Genomic DNA, 17,529 nt, shown 5'->3' with positions numbered 1-17,529 from the left:
ACTAAATTAATTGTGGCATAACACCTCCAAGTGGGCATTGTGGGATAGGTCACAAAAAGAGTGGTTTTAAACATGAAAATAAAACTGCAAATTGACAAAAGACAAGAATAAAAATACTGACTACAGGGCCTTTCAAACACAGCACAACCCTTTATTTAAACAAACATGGAAGTTAATAAATAATGGACATTTTCCAAAAGCTCATTCTCAAGGTTCCAGTGGAAAACAATGAATACATACATAAATAAAGGCATGGAGTCCATATTGCTGCTTGAGATGATGACCACATTGTTACCGTAGCAACAATTTAATATACACTCCAGTTAGCACAAAGTAAATACACATCACACTTGTAGCACTGCCACTCATGTTATGTTGCACAAAATGTCACTCAAAATTATTTGTTTCAAACCAATGTTGTCAAAATGTATAATTGAAACAAACACAAAAGCCCCATGAATACCACCCCCCCCCCCCAAAAAAAACAGCTGACTGCATTAATCTGTAGTATATCTTAAAATGTTCCTGTTTCTGAGCATTAGGCAGTATGATATTATAGACACATGAAAATGTATTCCATTTGGCATCGTAGCTAAAGACACTCCAATCTCTTCCCTTGTGAAGACAAAGAGACAATGTTTGGCACATACAGGATGAGAAGGCAGATATGTACAGTACATTCCAAAAGTATTCAGACCACTTGACTCATTCCACATTTTTTTTACGTTACAGCCTTATTCTAAAATGGATTAAATTGTTTATCCCCCCTCATCAATCTTCACACAATACCCCATAATCTCAAAGCGAAAACAGGTTTAGACATTTTTCAAAATGTATTAAAAAATTACATTAAATTAAATATTACATTTACATAAGTATTAAGACCCTTTACTCAGTACTTTGTTGAAGCACCTTTGGCAGAGATTACAGCCTCAAATATTCTTGGGTATGACCCTACAAGCTTGGCACACCTGTATTTGTGGAGTTTGTCCCATTCTTCTCTGCAGATCCTCTCAAGCTCTGTCAGGTTGGATGGGGAGCGTCGCTGCACAGCTATTTTCAGGTCTCTCCAGAGATGTTCAATCGGGTTCAAATCTGGGCTCTGGCTGGGCCACTCAAGGACATTCAGAGACTTGTCCCAAAGCCCCTCCTGCGTTGTCTTGGCTATGTGCTTAGGGTCGTTGTCCTGTTTGAAGGTGGACCTTCGCCCCAGTCTGAGGTTCTGAGCACTCTTGAGCAGGTTTTCAAGAAGGATCTCTGTACTTTGCTCTATTCATGTTTCCCTCGATCCTGACTAATCTTCCAGTCCCTGCCACTGAAAAACATCCCCACAGCATGACGCTACCACCACCATGCTTCACAGTAGGGATGGTACCAAGTTTCCTTCAGACGTGACGCATGGCATTCAGGCCAAAGAGTTCAATCTTGGTTTCATCAGACCAGAGAATCTTGTTTCTCATAGTCAGAGTCCTTTAGGTGCCTTCTGACAAACTCCAAACGGGCTGTCATCTGCCTTTTACTGAAAAGTGGCCTCCGTCTGGTCACTCTACCATAAAGGCCTGATTGGTGGAGTGCTGCAGAGGTGGTTGTCCTTCTGGAAGGTTCTCTCATCTCCACAGGGGAACTCTAGAACTCTGTCAGAGTGACCACCGGGTTCTTGGTCACCTCCCTGACCAAGGCCCTTCTCCCCCGATTGCTCAGTTTGGCCAGCTCTAGGAAGAGTCTTGGTGGATCAAAACTGCTTCCATTTAATAATGATGGAGGCCACTGTGGTCTTGGGGACTTTCAATGCTGCAGACATTTTTTGGAACCCTTCCCCAGATCTGTGCCTCGACACAATCCTGTCTAGCTCTACGGACAATCCCTTTGACCTCATGACTCGGTTTCTGCTCTGAAATGTCCTGTCAACTGTGGGACCTTATATAGACAGGTGTGTGCCTTTCCAAATCATGTCCAATCAATTGAATTTACCACAGGTGGATTCCAATCAAGTTGTAGAAACATCTCAAGGAAGATCAATGGAAACAGGATGCACCTGAGATCAATTTCGAGTCTCATAGCAAAGGGTCTGAATACTTATGTAAATAAGGTATTTCTGTTTTTTAATTTTAATACAAATTTCTAAAAACCTGTTTTCACTTTGTAATTATGGGGTATTGTGTGTAGATTGATGGAAAAAAATCATTGAATACATTTTAGAATAAGGCTGTAACCCAACGTAACAAAATGTTGAATAATTGTTGAATGCACTGTAGATAGCAATGTAGAGAGCACTAAGAGTAATCTCATAAAGCACAGATTATCTCCTGAAATCAGTAATACTGGACAGCTAAAATTATGTTTCATATTTTAAGTGTTAACTCTTGCACATATCCCACTAACTCCAACTCATAACTCCTTAACTAACCATAATCAAAACATAAATATAGTGGCTAAGTGATCAGTGGCTGATGCCTGATACAGGGTGACTTGTACTCGAGTCACACACAGCTGCCAGTGGAAATATACATAAGTAAATCATTATCAATATAAATACCCAGAACACTGGTAATAATACTGGATGGCTTTGTAGAGTGCTGTGTCTGTTGTTACTTCATATAGTGAGCTGCTTTAAGTCTAAACAAAACAAAATTATAATACTGTATGTAGCTCTTATCTTTGGCCAAGCGGATATGCAGACAAACAAAAAGGCCACCATAAAAAAAGTGAGTGTTTCTGGGTGTTACATTTTGAATGTGTATGCAGTATGCACGGCACATTGTTCTAGGGTATTTCAACACTGGTTGGCCATACTTGACCGTCTGTTAATTGTAGGACAAGATGGATGGTGTAACATCAGTTTGTCTTCCAGTCTCTTTAGTGGGCCGTTCCACAGGGGTTGTCTGAGGTCTGGCAGCCCATGTTCTGATACTTCACCTGGACACGGAACAGAGTGCCATCTGCACACATACACAGCTTGTACCTCAACAGACCTTCGTCGAAATACACGTTGGCCCCCACTGAGGAGTTTGGCATGCGACTGACGCTCACCATCACCGACCCGTTCAGAACAATACTGTTCTCCTGCAAAGGGAAAGACCTTGTTAACGATAACTTTTAGTGGAATACAACACACCATAGACCAGGGTTTCCCAACCCTCTCCTCACCTCTCATCGCCCCCCCCCCCCCCCCCCCCCCCCCACAGATGTTTCACATTTATGTTATAACCCTAAACTGGTATACCTGATTCAATTAGTAAACTAATCATCAAGCCTTTGACTAATTGAATCAGGTGTGCCAGTTTAGGGCTAAAAGAAAAATGTGAAATGTCTGGGGGGTCCGAGGAGAGGGCCTGATAAACATGTAGACCAAATTGGGTAAGGGGTAACACTCACAGCTCTGAGCTCTATGTCCCCTCCCATCCTGAACTCCACCGTCTTGCCCATGATGAAGACCCCCTCATTGCCGCGGATGATGGCCTTCCTGTCCCCTTTGATGGACAAGTCAGAGGAAGCGTTGCTGGTGATCTGAAAGCAGAGAGGGTATTCAGAGATCTACCACTTTTTCTGGGATTTAAAAAAAAGACTAATCAACGACAGGAATGGATACTAGAATGTATTTTATCTACAGGAACACTATTTGTGGTGCTACATGTTTTATTAGATGGCTTCTGTTGGCCTGGAATATACCCTTTCTGTGGAGGCTTTCTTCACACTGAGTACTTTGACTCCTTTGGGCAGGTGGAACTCGTGGTTTTCAAAGTCTGTGCTGAAGAATGTGTTCTGAGTGCGGGGGTCAGTGAAGGATATGCCCATGTCACTGGTGATGGACGTCTTCTCTTTCTCAACACTGAGCTTAGTGGAGCCCTGCTGGAACACCACCTGGAGCACAAATACAAAAACCATATACATGTAAGAGCATACAGTCTGATTAATGTATTCATATCTGGGTAGGAATACATGAATCAGACTGGGGAAGTGGGTGTGTGTGTGTGTGTGTATAGACTGGTTATACCAATGTATTTGTGTGTTCTGAATCTATTCTGTGTGTGTGTGTGTGTGTGTTGCCTAAGTGAGTGTGTGTTGCCTAAGCGAGTGTGTTTTGCCTAAGCGAGTGTGTTTTGCCAGAGTTCACCGGGTTGTTGTTGCCGGTGATAACCAGGTCCTGGTCCTTCCTGCCCCCCACAGTGCTCTTGTGTAGTGGGTGGACCACGCCCATGTCGGCCTTCTGCTTGAAGCGCAGCAGCCCACTCTCATGGAACTCTATACTGTCACAACCACTGGGCCCGATGCGGATCACTGTCCATATCACTAGAGTGATCTGAGAGACGGGACAAATGTCAGAGATTCAGATATATTGATTTGATTTGTCATAATCAGAACTAGTTATAACATATCCATAACTAACATTCTGATGATACCATGCATGCTACTCGCCCGAGTTAAAAAGTGAATTTAGATAAATAAGGATGATTACATTATGCAGAGGATACTTTGTGTGTCATTGGGCACTCACAATGAGGTTGATGAGAGCCAGCAAGAAGAGCAGGACTATGATGCAGACAGCCATGTTGCCCTTGCGTCCTCTCAGGCCTGTCTTGTGCAGGCGCTCCTCCTCAATGGGCACATAGCCTGCCTTGAAGTTGCTGTTGTGCTCCTTGTTGGTGGTCCGCCGTTCCATGGCCTTCTCCCTCATGGACCTCTTCACAGGCCCATTAGAACTCTCCTTCAACACACAGAACAGCAGCAATGTCAAGGCTCAGTAGGCTCACCCAACTTTAACATGCTATACTGCTGTGACATCTACAAACAACACTTTCTGGGTGGTCCCCATCAATCAAAGCATAGACTTCACTGTACACCACTCTGTGTGAGATTAAACATTAAGAGTTCTATACATTGTAACTACCACATGTTATTTTGTTTCACTCTGCAGTCTAGTTGACCTTGTAGTTGATACATTGTAACTACCCAATTGACAGCTTATTTAAATGCCATATGTAGTTACAATGTAACAAATATACTGTATCTCTGAGTACAGAGAAACAGAACCACATATTGAAACCACCACATTCTATTTTATTAGACTTTATGCAGGCGTCGCTGGATAGACAGGTTGCTTCTGAGGAATTGTCACGTCCTGACCATAGTAAGATGTTATTTTCTATGGTAGAGTAGGTCAGGGTGTGACAGGTGGTGTTTTTCTATGTTTTGTATTTCTATGTTTAGGTTCTAGTTTTACATTTCTATGTTGGGTTTGTTTGGGATGATCTCCAATTAGAGACAGCTGGTCCTCGTTGTCTCTAATTGGAGATCATACTTAAGTAGGGTTTTTTTCCACCTGGGTTTGTGGGAGATTGTTTTTGAGTAGTGTATGTTTCACATCTGCTTCACGGTTTGTTGTTTTTGTTCGTTAAGTTTGTTTATTTATTGCAGAGTTAAACAATATAAATAAAATGAGGAACGACACACACGCTGCACTTTGGTCCGCTCATTCCTACGACAACCGTGACAGGAATGCGCGCAATTAAACACCCGGGTCTCTCTGTCTGTAGGCAATGACTAAAAATAAAGTACACGTATATTCCACGTAACAAATGTGAATAGTCCAGGTCCATATTCAACTCTGAAAAGATAACTTCATGATTTGGGGTAATACAACCAGTTTAAACTTTCCAATGCCGTGGAAAAACTGCGGCAATCAAGCCGTTATTTCGACCTATGTCTATCATAAAAAGCGTAACAGTAGTACAGGGCTTGGAAGCGTGATAGCGTACTATGGATATTCCGCATACGCTTTACAACGCCCGACCGAATACCGTAATTCCTTTCAAATGACTTCGTAGTGCATATAGATGCCTACATCTAAAGCACCGACGTTTGGGAAACAAAACGGGAATGCAAAATGTAGAAAAACAATGTCTTAATGGAAACAGACCTGCTCAGACGCCATGTTCACCCTCCCCCTCTTTCAAAGCGTTTGACAGCTCTGGAGTCCGGAAAGACAGTGGACTAGACCACTTCATTCAAATAAATAAAAGAATATATATCTGGCCAGTTTTAATACTTGTGACGAGGTTTTTATCAGGGTAATTATAATATTAGCAGGTGGAATTGGAAGCCTTTTTATCAAATTGTTCATAGCTGGATCACTGTAGGCTACAGGCCATGTTTATCACAGATGGTTCCTTCCTGGCTAAACCAGCCAATGGGAAAGGCCCGCAACAGGATTCCAAAATAAGAAAGTCCATATAAAGCCTGTCCATTCATATTTTCTTCCATGCAGGGCTTCCAAATAGACTACAGTCCACAGACAATCAACATCAGTTTTATCCCTACTTGAGTGATGTTTATTTTAATTAATAAAGGTTTTATCAGAGATATTATGACGACACAACTTGATAATGTATTATTCAGTGGATGCCACAGCTCCTAAAACACCACCAGACCGACACTTTTGCTAAAGCGTGGCTTTCGGTGTTAGTGGGGACATTTTAATAAATGAACTGGGACACTGTATTCTCATTAGAAATACATTCGTGTCCCACTTCAATCAATAAGACTGTAAAATTTGTAGAAGCTTGGAGATAACACACTGTTTTCACAATTTTGTGACAAACTTTTACTAAACCTTCCCCATGCCCTTGGAAAATGTATTGGGGGACATTCCAAGCTCTTGGGAGTCTGCACAGCTTTTACTTGATCCTGAAACACCTCTACTATCCCCCAAATTCCCCTTTCATAATTAATGTAGCCTCTTTCTATAGTCTCTTTCTTCCATGTCATTGTGCTTCCTTTATTTCCTTTCCTACCCTTGTTTGTTATTTTCATTCTAATTCCTTCCACCCTCATCCTATGCTGTTTATTTGCTATATAGTGTATAACATCGATTCAGAGATGCTATGAACAACTAAAACAACATATGTCAATGTATTATATAATATCTAATGCAAGAAATATATTTACATTCATTAAAGATACATTGTTAAAGATTCATCAAACACCAATCAGGGGAAGTGGGACAATACTATAAATCTGGTTTTCATAAAATATAATAACTGTTTACATGAATAGTTATTATATTTTAAAACACTACGAATAACAGTTTGTTTTAGCACAACAAGCTACATCGTTTATAATTAATTATAATTGACAGAATTATACCTTTGTCAAAGGTTTCATATGTACGCCGGTTTTTCATGAGTTTCAACAGGTCGCCTCATATTGGAAACCTGACCACACACACTACGATGATGTCACACTAACCAAAACCATTTTTTTCAAGCACAGAACACATTCAGCAACAAACCAAAATAACATTTATTTTGATTGGGTTACAAAATTACCATAGTACAGTAGGCCTACCTTAAAACACAAACGTACCACTAGGCCTATAACCGATTTGTCCCACTAATACTGACGTCATCCGAAATTGAATGGGCCTCTGAAAAAAAACTGTGTTTCACATCTTCCACTGATGACATTAATGGCAGGCGACACCAAACGCCCACGCGTGTGTAACAGTATGACATTACAATGGTCTCGTTTACAGCACAGACAGCCTACTTCACTTGTGCGCCTACATCATAAAGGAAGAACCGGCAGAAGACGTTTACGGTCTATACATTTCTCACAGGAATAACCAGACTATTACTGAAAACCATGCACGTGGCTTCAGCAAACATTCTCAATCTGTATATGAGTAAAATGAGTAAAAAGCGTTGCCACAACTGAGATGGTACTTGTGGACAAAACATCAAGGGCAAGAATTTCTAAGGCGGGTATAAAAAGGGAGCGCGCGCCTGTCACGGGCGCTCTCGCCTCAGATTAAATCCCACGGTTGTCCAAGAGCGTTTTGAACCTTTCAAGATTAGGGAAGGAGCAGACATGGCCGACTCGCTAAGGAGGCTAGTGAACACATCTTCCTTCAGCGTTCTACAGGACAAACTTGAGTCCTGGTACAAGGACTACCATGTAAGTCATGAATAATTTATTTCTGCCCTAAATCTGTTGGCCGAAAAGTGGCCTAACCAACAATATAGGTAGGCGACACATGATTATTGCAATCATTCGATCCATGTAATAGTTTAGGCTATTGTCTAAATTAGTCTTGGCTATAATAAATGTGATATTGGTGTGGAAATCAATAGCATATTTAATGAATCACTGTTTGATTCAGCAAATGCGTTCTTCCCTTAACGTGATTCCTCTATAGAATTTCTGTCCACCCATATAAAATAACTTGATTAGCCTACTTGATTATGCCACTCTTGACCAGATAGTAAAATATATTTGGAATCGTTATTTGGTATGTGTATATATATATATATATATATTTTTTACAATGTATCATATTGACAATGGATTGGAACGTTTTTGAAACAATGTAGAGGCTAAAGGAATTCAATTGTTTCGATGGAATAGATTTTCTGGCGAAGTTTGGTTGCTATAGACGCTAGTCGTCATGGCGACCGTGAAACCATTGCTGACTCTGAAAGCGAGTGGCTCGAGCACGCCCCCGTGAGCATTCTGGTGTGAACCTGAAACGCTTGTCCTGATAGAACCCATGCATTATCACAGAGATACTCCAGAGACCAACCAGTGCATTTGCCTGGAAGTCACAGATCATTCATTTTAAAAGCACATATAGTATATCCCTCAATTCAATATGATCAATACAGATATTCACTAATCAATCAGCCATGTGAATGTTTAAAAAAAAAAAAAGTCCTACATTGATGACCCCACAATTGAGAATACATTGCATCTTTAAAACGTGTGTCCCTTTTGGGTACATCATTTTCATACAGTGTCTGTCACCTTCCTAGGTCATCTCCTGTGATCAGAATCTGAACAGGTGCTGTGAATTGGTGGAGCTCACCTCCAAGATACAGGGTCAACTCTTCACCATCCTCAACCTCACTGCTAGAGAGGGTATGTGTCCAAGCTTCTCACAACTCCCCTCTCTTTTTGACATTCTCTAATAATGTCTCCTTTACCTTTGAGTCAGGTGGTCACTATGCAGGAGTGGATGTGCTCAAGTCACGCCTGCTGCCTTGGTTGGGGACCTGTTTCTCCATGGCAACCTCCTCTGTCACCAACGACACCAGCCTCAACCTCATCCAGGTGAAATAATCTGTTCTGTTATTTATGGATCTAGCTACTGTACGTTCATTAACTTATTTTATTCTATTATGCTGTCCTGTCACATAGTCTAAATCAGACAGTGATAATCAAGGTTAAATGAGGAGTGTTGTCATGCAGGAGTCTGTGGAGAAGGAGAGGAGAATCAGGGAGCTGTCTGCCTCCCATGAGAACGACATGCAGAAGATGGAGACTCAGCTGTGCTCCACTCACCTGCAGCTGGACACTGTCAAACAGGAGTAAGTCTGCACTAAACATACAGCAAATGATTCATCTATACAATAGACCTACTCATTTCTATCCAACCAAATCGGTCTGCCCCAGGTTACTTTAGTATGGCTGACTTTCCGGTCTCTGTTTTATTCACCTACTGGTACGCTGAATGCGTTTCCAGACTGGCGGATGCTCATCTGCAACTGGACAACACCAAAAATATGTCAGCCACAACTCTGCTGGCCACAGAGGATGAGATACTACAGCTGAAAGCAGAGTGAGGGATAAATACTGTAATACAATATTGTACAAGTTTAATTTGAGCATTATTTGTCCTCTTTGGCTTATTGATGTGTATGTTCGGAGGTTATTATGGTGTGTATCTGTGTGTGTCAGGTTGCGTGCGGCCCGTGACCAGGTGGAGACCTATAAGAGGAAGCTGGATGTTCTGGATGACTATGAGAGGCAGGTGCGTCTGCTGAGGGATGAGGTGTCTTTCCTCACAGCAGAGAAGAGCATGCTGCAGGAGAGGTGATCGCGCACGCACACACACACACACACACACACACACACACACACACACGCGCGCACACGGACACGAACACACACGCACAGGGCCGTAGCTACAAATGAGGACACAGAGGGTCAGACCTTGGTCATTTAAAAAAAATATATATAATCCAAACAAAAAACAACAACATTTTGTTTTAGGAACTCAGTCACTTACTGTTGAGAGTTAGAATAGTAGAATACACAAGGTCAGCCATTTTTTTTTGGATTGGTACATTAGTCTAGTTAGTCTAGCCAGCTATCTAAACATGTAGTAATCATGGCTGACTTACCGACGGGCACGCGGGGTACGTGCCCAGAAGACCTCCAGGGGGCCCTCATTGTCACTCACTCAGATCATATTAACATGGCATAAGTCAACCATCCCTCCCCTCTTCCTTTCTGTCTGTCTCAGGTTGGTGAGGAGTTGTTCCCCCAGCCCCCTGCCCAGACAGAGCCGCCCCTCCAGCCCGCTGAAGAGTGAGTCTCCCACCCGGGCCCAGCTCACCAATTCGTCCCGCCACGCCAGGCTGGTGTCCCGCTTCAGTGACTTGTATGCTGTGGAGCGCCTGGAGGCCCAGAGTCTGCTCCGACGCTACATAGACGACCTGGAGATGGTCCAGAGAATCATCTTCATTGCCACTGTGGTATGACATCTGGATACCCTGTACATTATGGAATAACACTACATGCAGTACAACCTGTGATGATTAGCTGTGATTCACAATGTATTGGAGATGATCATCCTAGCACCACCTGACCTTGTTTTCATCCAATTTGATATGTCAGATCTGAGGTTCTGGTTTCTCTGTAAATCTCCTATACCATACAGTATCTCTAATCCCTTTGTCTGAGCGTGTGTGTGTGTGTGTGTGTGTGTGTGTGTGTGTGTGTGTGTGTGTGTGTGTGTGTGTGTGTGTGTGTGTGTGTGTGTGTGGTGTATGTTTGTCAGGAGGCCTTCCACGCTGCCAAGCTGGCCTACCGTCAATTCAAGCTGCGAGTGAAGAAGACCCTGTCCCCCTCCCACCTGGGGCCAGAGACCCTGGAGGACTCTGTGGTGGACTATGTCGTCAGGAACCTGGACCTCTACGACGTGCAGGCCAGTGTTAATGTATGGGCTACACTTTCCTCTCTTACTGACATGTCTGACATGTTACAAAAACCTGTAGATTCCAGTCACCTTTACATTCCAATTTCAAGAGTCTCACGCACTGTAGTTCATAGAGTGTTTGCTAATAGGAGATGTGTGTCAGAGTGTATTGGGATGTGTGTCAGAGTGTATTGTGATGTGTGTCAGAGTGTATTGGGATGTGTGTCAGAGTGTATTGGGATGTGTGTCAGAGTGTATTGGGATGTGTGTCAGAGTGTATTGGGATGTGTGTCAGAGTGTATTGGGATGTGTGTCAGAGTGTATTGTGATGTGTGTCAGAGTGTATTGGGATGTGTGTCAGAGTGTATTGGGATGTGTTCCCCTCTCCCAGGACGTGATCAACGCCATGAATGTAAACCCACGGATCTCCTTCCCACCGGAGGTGGACTTTGTCCTGATCAACAGCTTCATCCGGGAGACATGCAGAGTGGCCTTCGCCATGCAGACACTGGACCCTCCTCTGGACCTGGCTTTCACCAGCGGTGGAGAACTCTACAGCGACAACAAGTTAGTCTGCATCCATTGATTCATGAAGTTACAGGAAACATGTTAGATGTACAATTCCTAATCCTACCACTAGATGTCCCCCTGGTCACGTATTTACATCTCCCTCTTCTGTCTCTCTCTCCCTCTCTCTCGCTTTCTACCAGGTATCGTCGTAGCTATGACTCTGAGTTTACTGCTCCTCTGGTGGCGTACCATGTGTGGCCAGCACTGGTGGAGGGGGACGGTGTTATAGTGAAGGGAGAGGCTGTCACCAGGAGAGGAGCTCTGGTACTGATGCACCTTCATTCCCTACTGTAGAATCATAGGCATTGCTTGAGCAATTATTGCATGATCACAATAAAAAAATGCAGAATGATTGATGTGGTGTTTCTCTGCTGTCTTCCAGTGGAGGAGCAGAAGCAGGAGCTGCAGTCCTGTTCGCTCTGGCAGCCCCACACGCACTCTCGTAAGTTACTACGACGACTGAGACCTAACACGTTAAAATAATGTCACAAATATCAAGAAACTCTTTGGAAAGATGTGTCAGCCCAAGGTTTTTATGATGCAAGAAAATATTCAGGGGAGTTGCAGTTGGGAACGCACACTAGATGAAAGCTGTGCATGTGCGATTTCGTGTTAAGACTTTTCTTTTGCCACCAAAATAAATCCATGCATACCCTGAGCCCTTGGGGTAAGTACAACAACAAAACAGCAACTCCTAGATGTTGTATTAGTGGGAGAGAGTAACTTCATCTCAAATCCAGAGGTGCAAGAAATGCTCTGTGTGACAGACTTTCTCTCTTTCTCAGGGGTTTAGTCGCAGTAGAAGCCCCTCTCCCGGACGTCTCTCTGCCAGTCGCCTGTAAACCCTAACTGACCACTGAGTTACAAAAGGAAAACAACATTCTACACATCTATTTCATGCTTACAACAAAGACCGATTTTTAGCTTTAATGGACTGGATCCTGTCGTTATTTGTCAGTTGTGCTGACTTGATGTTAAGTAGTTAGACTCCGTGTCAATATGGACATTGGTCCAGGGTTTACAGTATTCTGGAGAGAAGTTCCATGCTACCATTACAGTATCCAGAAGAGTCTGGCAGCTGGTCCTTTCAGAACAATCCTTTCAGGGTGCTGTAGCAGCACGTGACAAGGCTGTGTGTGTGTGTGTGTGTGTGTGTGTGTGTGTGTGTGTGTGTGTGTGTGTGTGTGTGTGTGTGTGTGTGTGTGTGTTTAATCTATGCTCATTATCTTAGTGATTCTTAACTGCGCACTATGCAAAACCAGGATGATTGTGTGTTTGACCGTAGTGTAACTTTTTAAGGACATTTAGACCTGCACAGTATCATTTTCTGACACTGTTGTAGTTTAGGTTTTATCTTTAACCTCAAACCTTGATAGACTCTGGGTTATAAGGCCTATAATGAATACATTTTAATGTAAGTCTTAGCCTGCTTATAAACAATGTGAATATGTTGCTAGGTTTTCTTTTGTAAGACACATGGTGCTAAAGTTCAGTCACAACTGTTCAACTCCACAAAAAACTAGAGAGATGGGTATTGCTGAGAATAATTATTAAGCATACAGTTTGTAAAGTAATCAGTTCCTGTGTACGTTTCTTTTTTTGGTGTTGTGATATTAGATAGATGTGTGGTTTGGATGGATTTGGCGCAATAGAAGGGATTTAAAGTGATACAAAACATCTTCTGTAACTTCAAATGGTTGACTTGAGAAAATATGCCTTTTTTGTTAGTCCTAATGAAGTTGCTTACTATCTACTGTACGCACAAGATCCAAAAGCAACATATACCATATTTAGGATAATTGTTAGGCTGTAATCAATGAAATGTGGAGCCTAACTATTTTTCACAATTTTAAACGTCGTGTCTTTGGCAGCTGAAATCATTATACAGTCTAATCTTTCATTTAGCATTAAACAGTGTGTTGTGATAAACAAAAAAACTTGGACTTAAATATATATCATGTTATTGTGCTGTTCTTGTTACAGAATCTAAAAAACAAAATTATTCACCAAGAGATTGTGCCTTTTTATAGAACTAATAATTAAATAAATCTGAAAAAAAGGTTACTATCAATTTCTTGTGATAATGAAGACTAATTGAATTATTGTCTTCCTTACCCTCATCCACTGTCAGTAATTTTGTCCTGCAGAACATGCTGAATTCTAGTCAGTTATTATGATGGTGTTGTACTAGTACGTAGGCTATAAATATACTGTGTAGGTTATGTGTACTTTGTAGTCTATGAATATAGGCTACGACTGTAGGCTATGAATGTAAGCTATGATGGAGGAGGGACATCCTATGTGGCAAATAATCCCATGACCAATGTGGTTTTGGGTTGTTCATGATGTGGGTGGCTGTTGGAGTATCCTTAGTGTTGTTCTTTGTCCCAGTCAGAGAGTCTAGAGACCAAACAGAGACAGGCATGGAACACACCAAACCAGTTACTAAGACACACTATTTCGAAACACTGATTCACTGACCATGAGGACAAATAAAAATACCATTCTGCCGTTGCCAGGATATCACATAACCTCCCCCAGCCTAAGCCTATTTAGAGAGACTACAGCCATGTAATTACAGAATGTCTCAGGACTCAAGCCGACAGGAAAATTAGAAAGCACTGCTTGGTATAATGCCTGTAGATGTGTTATGAATTCATACACTTATAATTTTCAGCATGAAAAACCTGCTCTGTTTTGCTCATACTCTATTATGTGTCCTCAAAGAACCCTGGTTGAAGTTATTCTTACAGCAAGAAACATGTTGCACCGTAATGTTCTTCCCTCTCTCTCCCAACTATAGCAAATTACTATTCCACCATCCTTTACAGTACCAGTGCCCCTCATAGTGCATGAAAGGAAAAACAGTCATGTTCCCTATGGGTGAAGTTAGAGCTGTCAATTAAAAGTATGCTCCACCATTGTAAAGGGTTCGAGTTAGAATCTCATCAGGGTGTTGATCTCAGTGGGTCTCCTCTACTGTTCTGCACTGATGTTAAAAATGGAGTTCCTGTACATATTGCACGCAAGTAAGACATGAGGGGGCACTGTTGTTCCACTGTAGACTAGACTTTGCAGGGGAGAAGAGTGGATCAAGAAAGAAAAAGGTTTTCTCTAGAGCCAAAAATATGCTTTTGACTTGTTTAAAGAAGAGAGGGGAAGTTTGGCCTTGTCCTTGGACTCTCAAAGTCACTGCACATCAGGAATTTGGTGCAAGACTAAGTGTTTGTGGCTGTGTAGTTAAATTAGGGCCTAAACCATGACTCTCCATCAAGAGACACTGAGAGACATGGAGAGAGCAACAGGGAGAAAGAAAAGACATAAGACCTAAGAGCCCCCAGACATGCTGAAGAGCGTGTGTGTGCAGCGCACGTGTGTGCTTTCATGTGTGTGTGTGTGCGCGTGTGTGTGTGTGTGTCTTTCCTTGTGTGTTCATATGAATGAACTCATTAAGCACAATCCCAGTGGTGATGCCAGTCTCTTGATTATCCAGCATTCACAGTCCCTAATTAACACAGTCTAATTAGTGCCCCTTCTCCCAGGACTTGCCCGGTACTGGCCTGCTCCCCTTCCCTCTCCCCAGGCAATGCCTTGCCCAGTCCTGCCCTGCCCTGCTCGCCTCCTCTCCTCACAGGCCAGACACATGACACAGTTACAGACATTAGGCCAACTTCCACCCTCCAGGTCCTTTTTGTTGATGATAGCAGCTCACTGGTCATAGTTGTATGGCGATGAGATAGTGCCTGTAAGGGGTCTATTCAATCCGTAGTGCTGAAGGTCCGCTTCATAGCGCGATTGACAATTAAATGTAATTTTCCCGTGGTCGCAGAGACTTCAGAAGGAGAAGAGCAGATGTCACCTCCAAAAAGCTTTCTCATGGATAATGGCATTTTATTTGATTATACATTCATAACATTGAATTAAAATATGTTTTTCACATGGTGGGTGACAGAAGAATAAGATTTCAACGAGCTTGCTAACACAGCTAGCTACCTACCTAGTCAGCTCATCTTTAGCTTGCCACCAACGTGCAGTGTGACTGACCAAGGTAAGAATTGTTTTGAAAATTGAAGTTGAGTAGAGTTAGCTAATTTAATGTATGTATTAGATATCATTATATTTACTCACTGCTTGAGCACACTCTGCCAACTCGGATGTCCTAGCCGTGTCTGAATCCTGGCTTAGGAAGGCCACCAAAAATCCTGAAATTTCCATCCCTAACTATAACATTTTCCGACAAGATAGAACTGCCAAAGGGGGTGGTGTTGCAATCTACTGCGGAGATAGCCTGCAGAGCTCTGTCATACTATCCAGGTCTGTGCCCAAACAATTCGAGCTTCTACTTCTAAAAATCCACCTTTCCAGAAACAAGTCTCTCACCGTTGCCACTTGTTATAGACCACCTTCTGCCCCCAGCTGTGCCCTGGACACCATATGTGAATTGATTGCCCTCCATCTATCGTCAGAGCTCGTACTGTAAGGTGACCTAAACTGGGACATGCTTAACACCCCAGACACCAGAGCAGCACCCACCCGTAGCGCGCTCCAGCAGGTATATTTCACTGGTCACCCCCAAAGCCTATTCCTCCTTTGGCTGCCTTTCCTTCCAGGTCTCTGCTGCCAATGACTGGAACGAGTTGCAAAAATCTAATTTCTCCCTCACTAACTTTAAGCATCAGCAGTCAGAGCTGCTCACAGATCACTGCACCTGTACATAGCCCATCTGTAAATAGCCCATCCAATCCTACAATCTAAGCTAGATGCCCTCAATCTCACACAAATTATCAATGAACCCACCAGGTACAACCCCAAATCTGTAAACACGGGCACCCTCATAGATATCATCCTGACCAACCTGCCCTCTAAATACACCTTTGCTGTCTTCAACCAGGATCTCATTGATTACTGCCTCATTGCCTGCGTCTGTAATGGGTCTGCGGTCAAACAACCACCCCTCATCACTGTCAAACGCTCCCTAAAACACTTCAGCGAGCAGGCCTTTCTAAATCAACCTGGCCCGGGTATCCTGGAAGGATATTGACCTCATTCCGTCAGTAGAGGATGCCTGGTTATTCTTTAAAAGTGCTTTCCTCACCATTGTAAATAAGCATGCCCCATTAAAAACATTTAGAACCAGGAACAGATATAGCCCTTGGTTCACTCCAGACCTGACTGCCCTTGACCAGCACAAAAACATCCTGTGGCGTACTGCATTAGCATCGAATAGCCCCCGGGAAATGCAACTTTTCAGGGAAGTCAGGAACCAATATACACAGGCAGTTAGGAAAGCAAAGGCTAGCATTTTCAAACAGCAATTTGCATCCTGTAGCACAAACTCCAAAAAGTTCTGGGACACTGTAAAGTCCATGGAGAATAAGAGCACCTCCTCCCAGCTGCCCACTGCACTGAGGCTAGGAAACACTGTCACCACCGATAAATACACGATAATTGAGAATTTCAATAAGCATTTTTCTACGGCTGGCCATGCTTTCCACCTGGCTACCCCTACCCTGGTCATCAGGTCTGCACCCCCCACAGCAACTTACCCAAGCCTCCCCCATTTCTCCTTCACCCAAATCCAGATAGCTGATGTTCTGAAAGAGTTGCAAAATCTGGACCCGTACAAATCAGCTGGGCTAGACAATCTGGACCCTCTATTTCTAAAATTATCCGCCGCAATTGTTGCAACCCCTATTACTAGCCTGTTCAACCTCTCTTTCGTGTCGTCTGAGATCCCCAAAGATTGGAAAGCTGCCGTGGTCATCCCCCACTTCAAAGGGGGAGACATTCTAGACCCAAACTGTTACAGACCTATATCTATCCTACCCTGCCTTTCTAAGGTCTTCGAAAGCCAAGTTAACAAACAGATCACCGACCATTTCGAATCCCACCGTACCTTCTCCGCTATGCAATCTGGTTTCCGAGCTGGTCATGAGAGCACCTCAGCCACGCTCAAGGTCCTAAATGATATCATAACCGCCATC

At 42.9% G+C, this 17,529-nt stretch overlaps 2 protein-coding genes across 2 annotated transcripts; one reads left to right on the top strand and one right to left on the bottom strand.

Moving 5' to 3' along the window:
- Nucleotides 1–130: 130 nt before the first annotated feature.
- On the bottom strand, nucleotides 131–6,074 carry LOC106584109 (beta-sarcoglycan). Its single transcript, XM_014168974.2, has 6 exons — nucleotides 5,918–6,074; nucleotides 4,496–4,705; nucleotides 4,115–4,300; nucleotides 3,670–3,861; nucleotides 3,376–3,507; nucleotides 131–3,063 (listed from the first exon to the last, which is right to left on the bottom strand). Exons 1-6 carry the CDS (start codon nucleotides 5,930–5,932, stop codon nucleotides 2,857–2,859), a joined length of 942 nt encoding a protein of 313 aa, XP_014024449.1. The 5' UTR covers nucleotides 5,933–6,074; the 3' UTR covers nucleotides 131–2,856.
- A 1,434-nt stretch (nucleotides 6,075–7,508) lies between these two features.
- On the top strand, nucleotides 7,509–13,616 carry LOC106584111 (mitochondria-eating protein). Its single transcript, XM_014168975.3, has 12 exons — nucleotides 7,509–7,953; nucleotides 8,808–8,913; nucleotides 8,990–9,105; nucleotides 9,244–9,362; nucleotides 9,518–9,613; nucleotides 9,733–9,867; nucleotides 10,301–10,532; nucleotides 10,838–10,996; nucleotides 11,367–11,542; nucleotides 11,686–11,809; nucleotides 11,928–11,987; nucleotides 12,331–13,616. Exons 1-12 carry the CDS (start codon nucleotides 7,867–7,869, stop codon nucleotides 12,385–12,387), a joined length of 1,467 nt encoding a protein of 488 aa, XP_014024450.2. The 5' UTR covers nucleotides 7,509–7,866; the 3' UTR covers nucleotides 12,388–13,616.
- Nucleotides 13,617–17,529: the final 3,913 nt, after the last annotated feature.

Source organism: Salmo salar, chromosome 23 (genome assembly GCF_965601325.2).
Source record: "Salmo salar chromosome 23, fSalSal1, whole genome shotgun sequence".
Classification (NCBI taxonomy): Eukaryota; Metazoa; Chordata; class Actinopteri; order Salmoniformes; family Salmonidae; genus Salmo; species Salmo salar.
The sequence above is the reverse complement of the archived record's forward strand: the minus strand, read 5'-3'. Positions and strand labels throughout refer to the sequence as shown.

Bases quoted from the DNA above. Each gene is read 5' to 3' on its own strand.
- LOC106584109 (XM_014168974.2), bottom strand. The intron at 3,862-4,114 runs GTGAACTCTGGC...TTTGTGCTCCAG, and splicing joins TCACCGGCAACAACAACCCG to GTGGTGTTCCAGCAGGGCTC. The intron at 3,064-3,375 runs GTGAGTGTTACC...TTCCCTTTGCAG, and splicing joins GGGACATAGAGCTCAGAGCT to GAGAACAGTATTGTTCTGAA.
- LOC106584111 (XM_014168975.3), top strand. From the start codon at position 7,867: ATGGCCGACTCGCTAAGGAGGCTAGTGAACACATCTTCCTTCAGCGTT. The intron at 11,543-11,685 runs GTTAGTCTGCAT...GCTTTCTACCAG, and splicing joins GAACTCTACAGCGACAACAA to GTATCGTCGTAGCTATGACT. The intron at 11,988-12,330 runs GTAAGTTACTAC...TCTCTTTCTCAG, and splicing joins GCAGCCCCACACGCACTCTC to GGGTTTAGTCGCAGTAGAAG.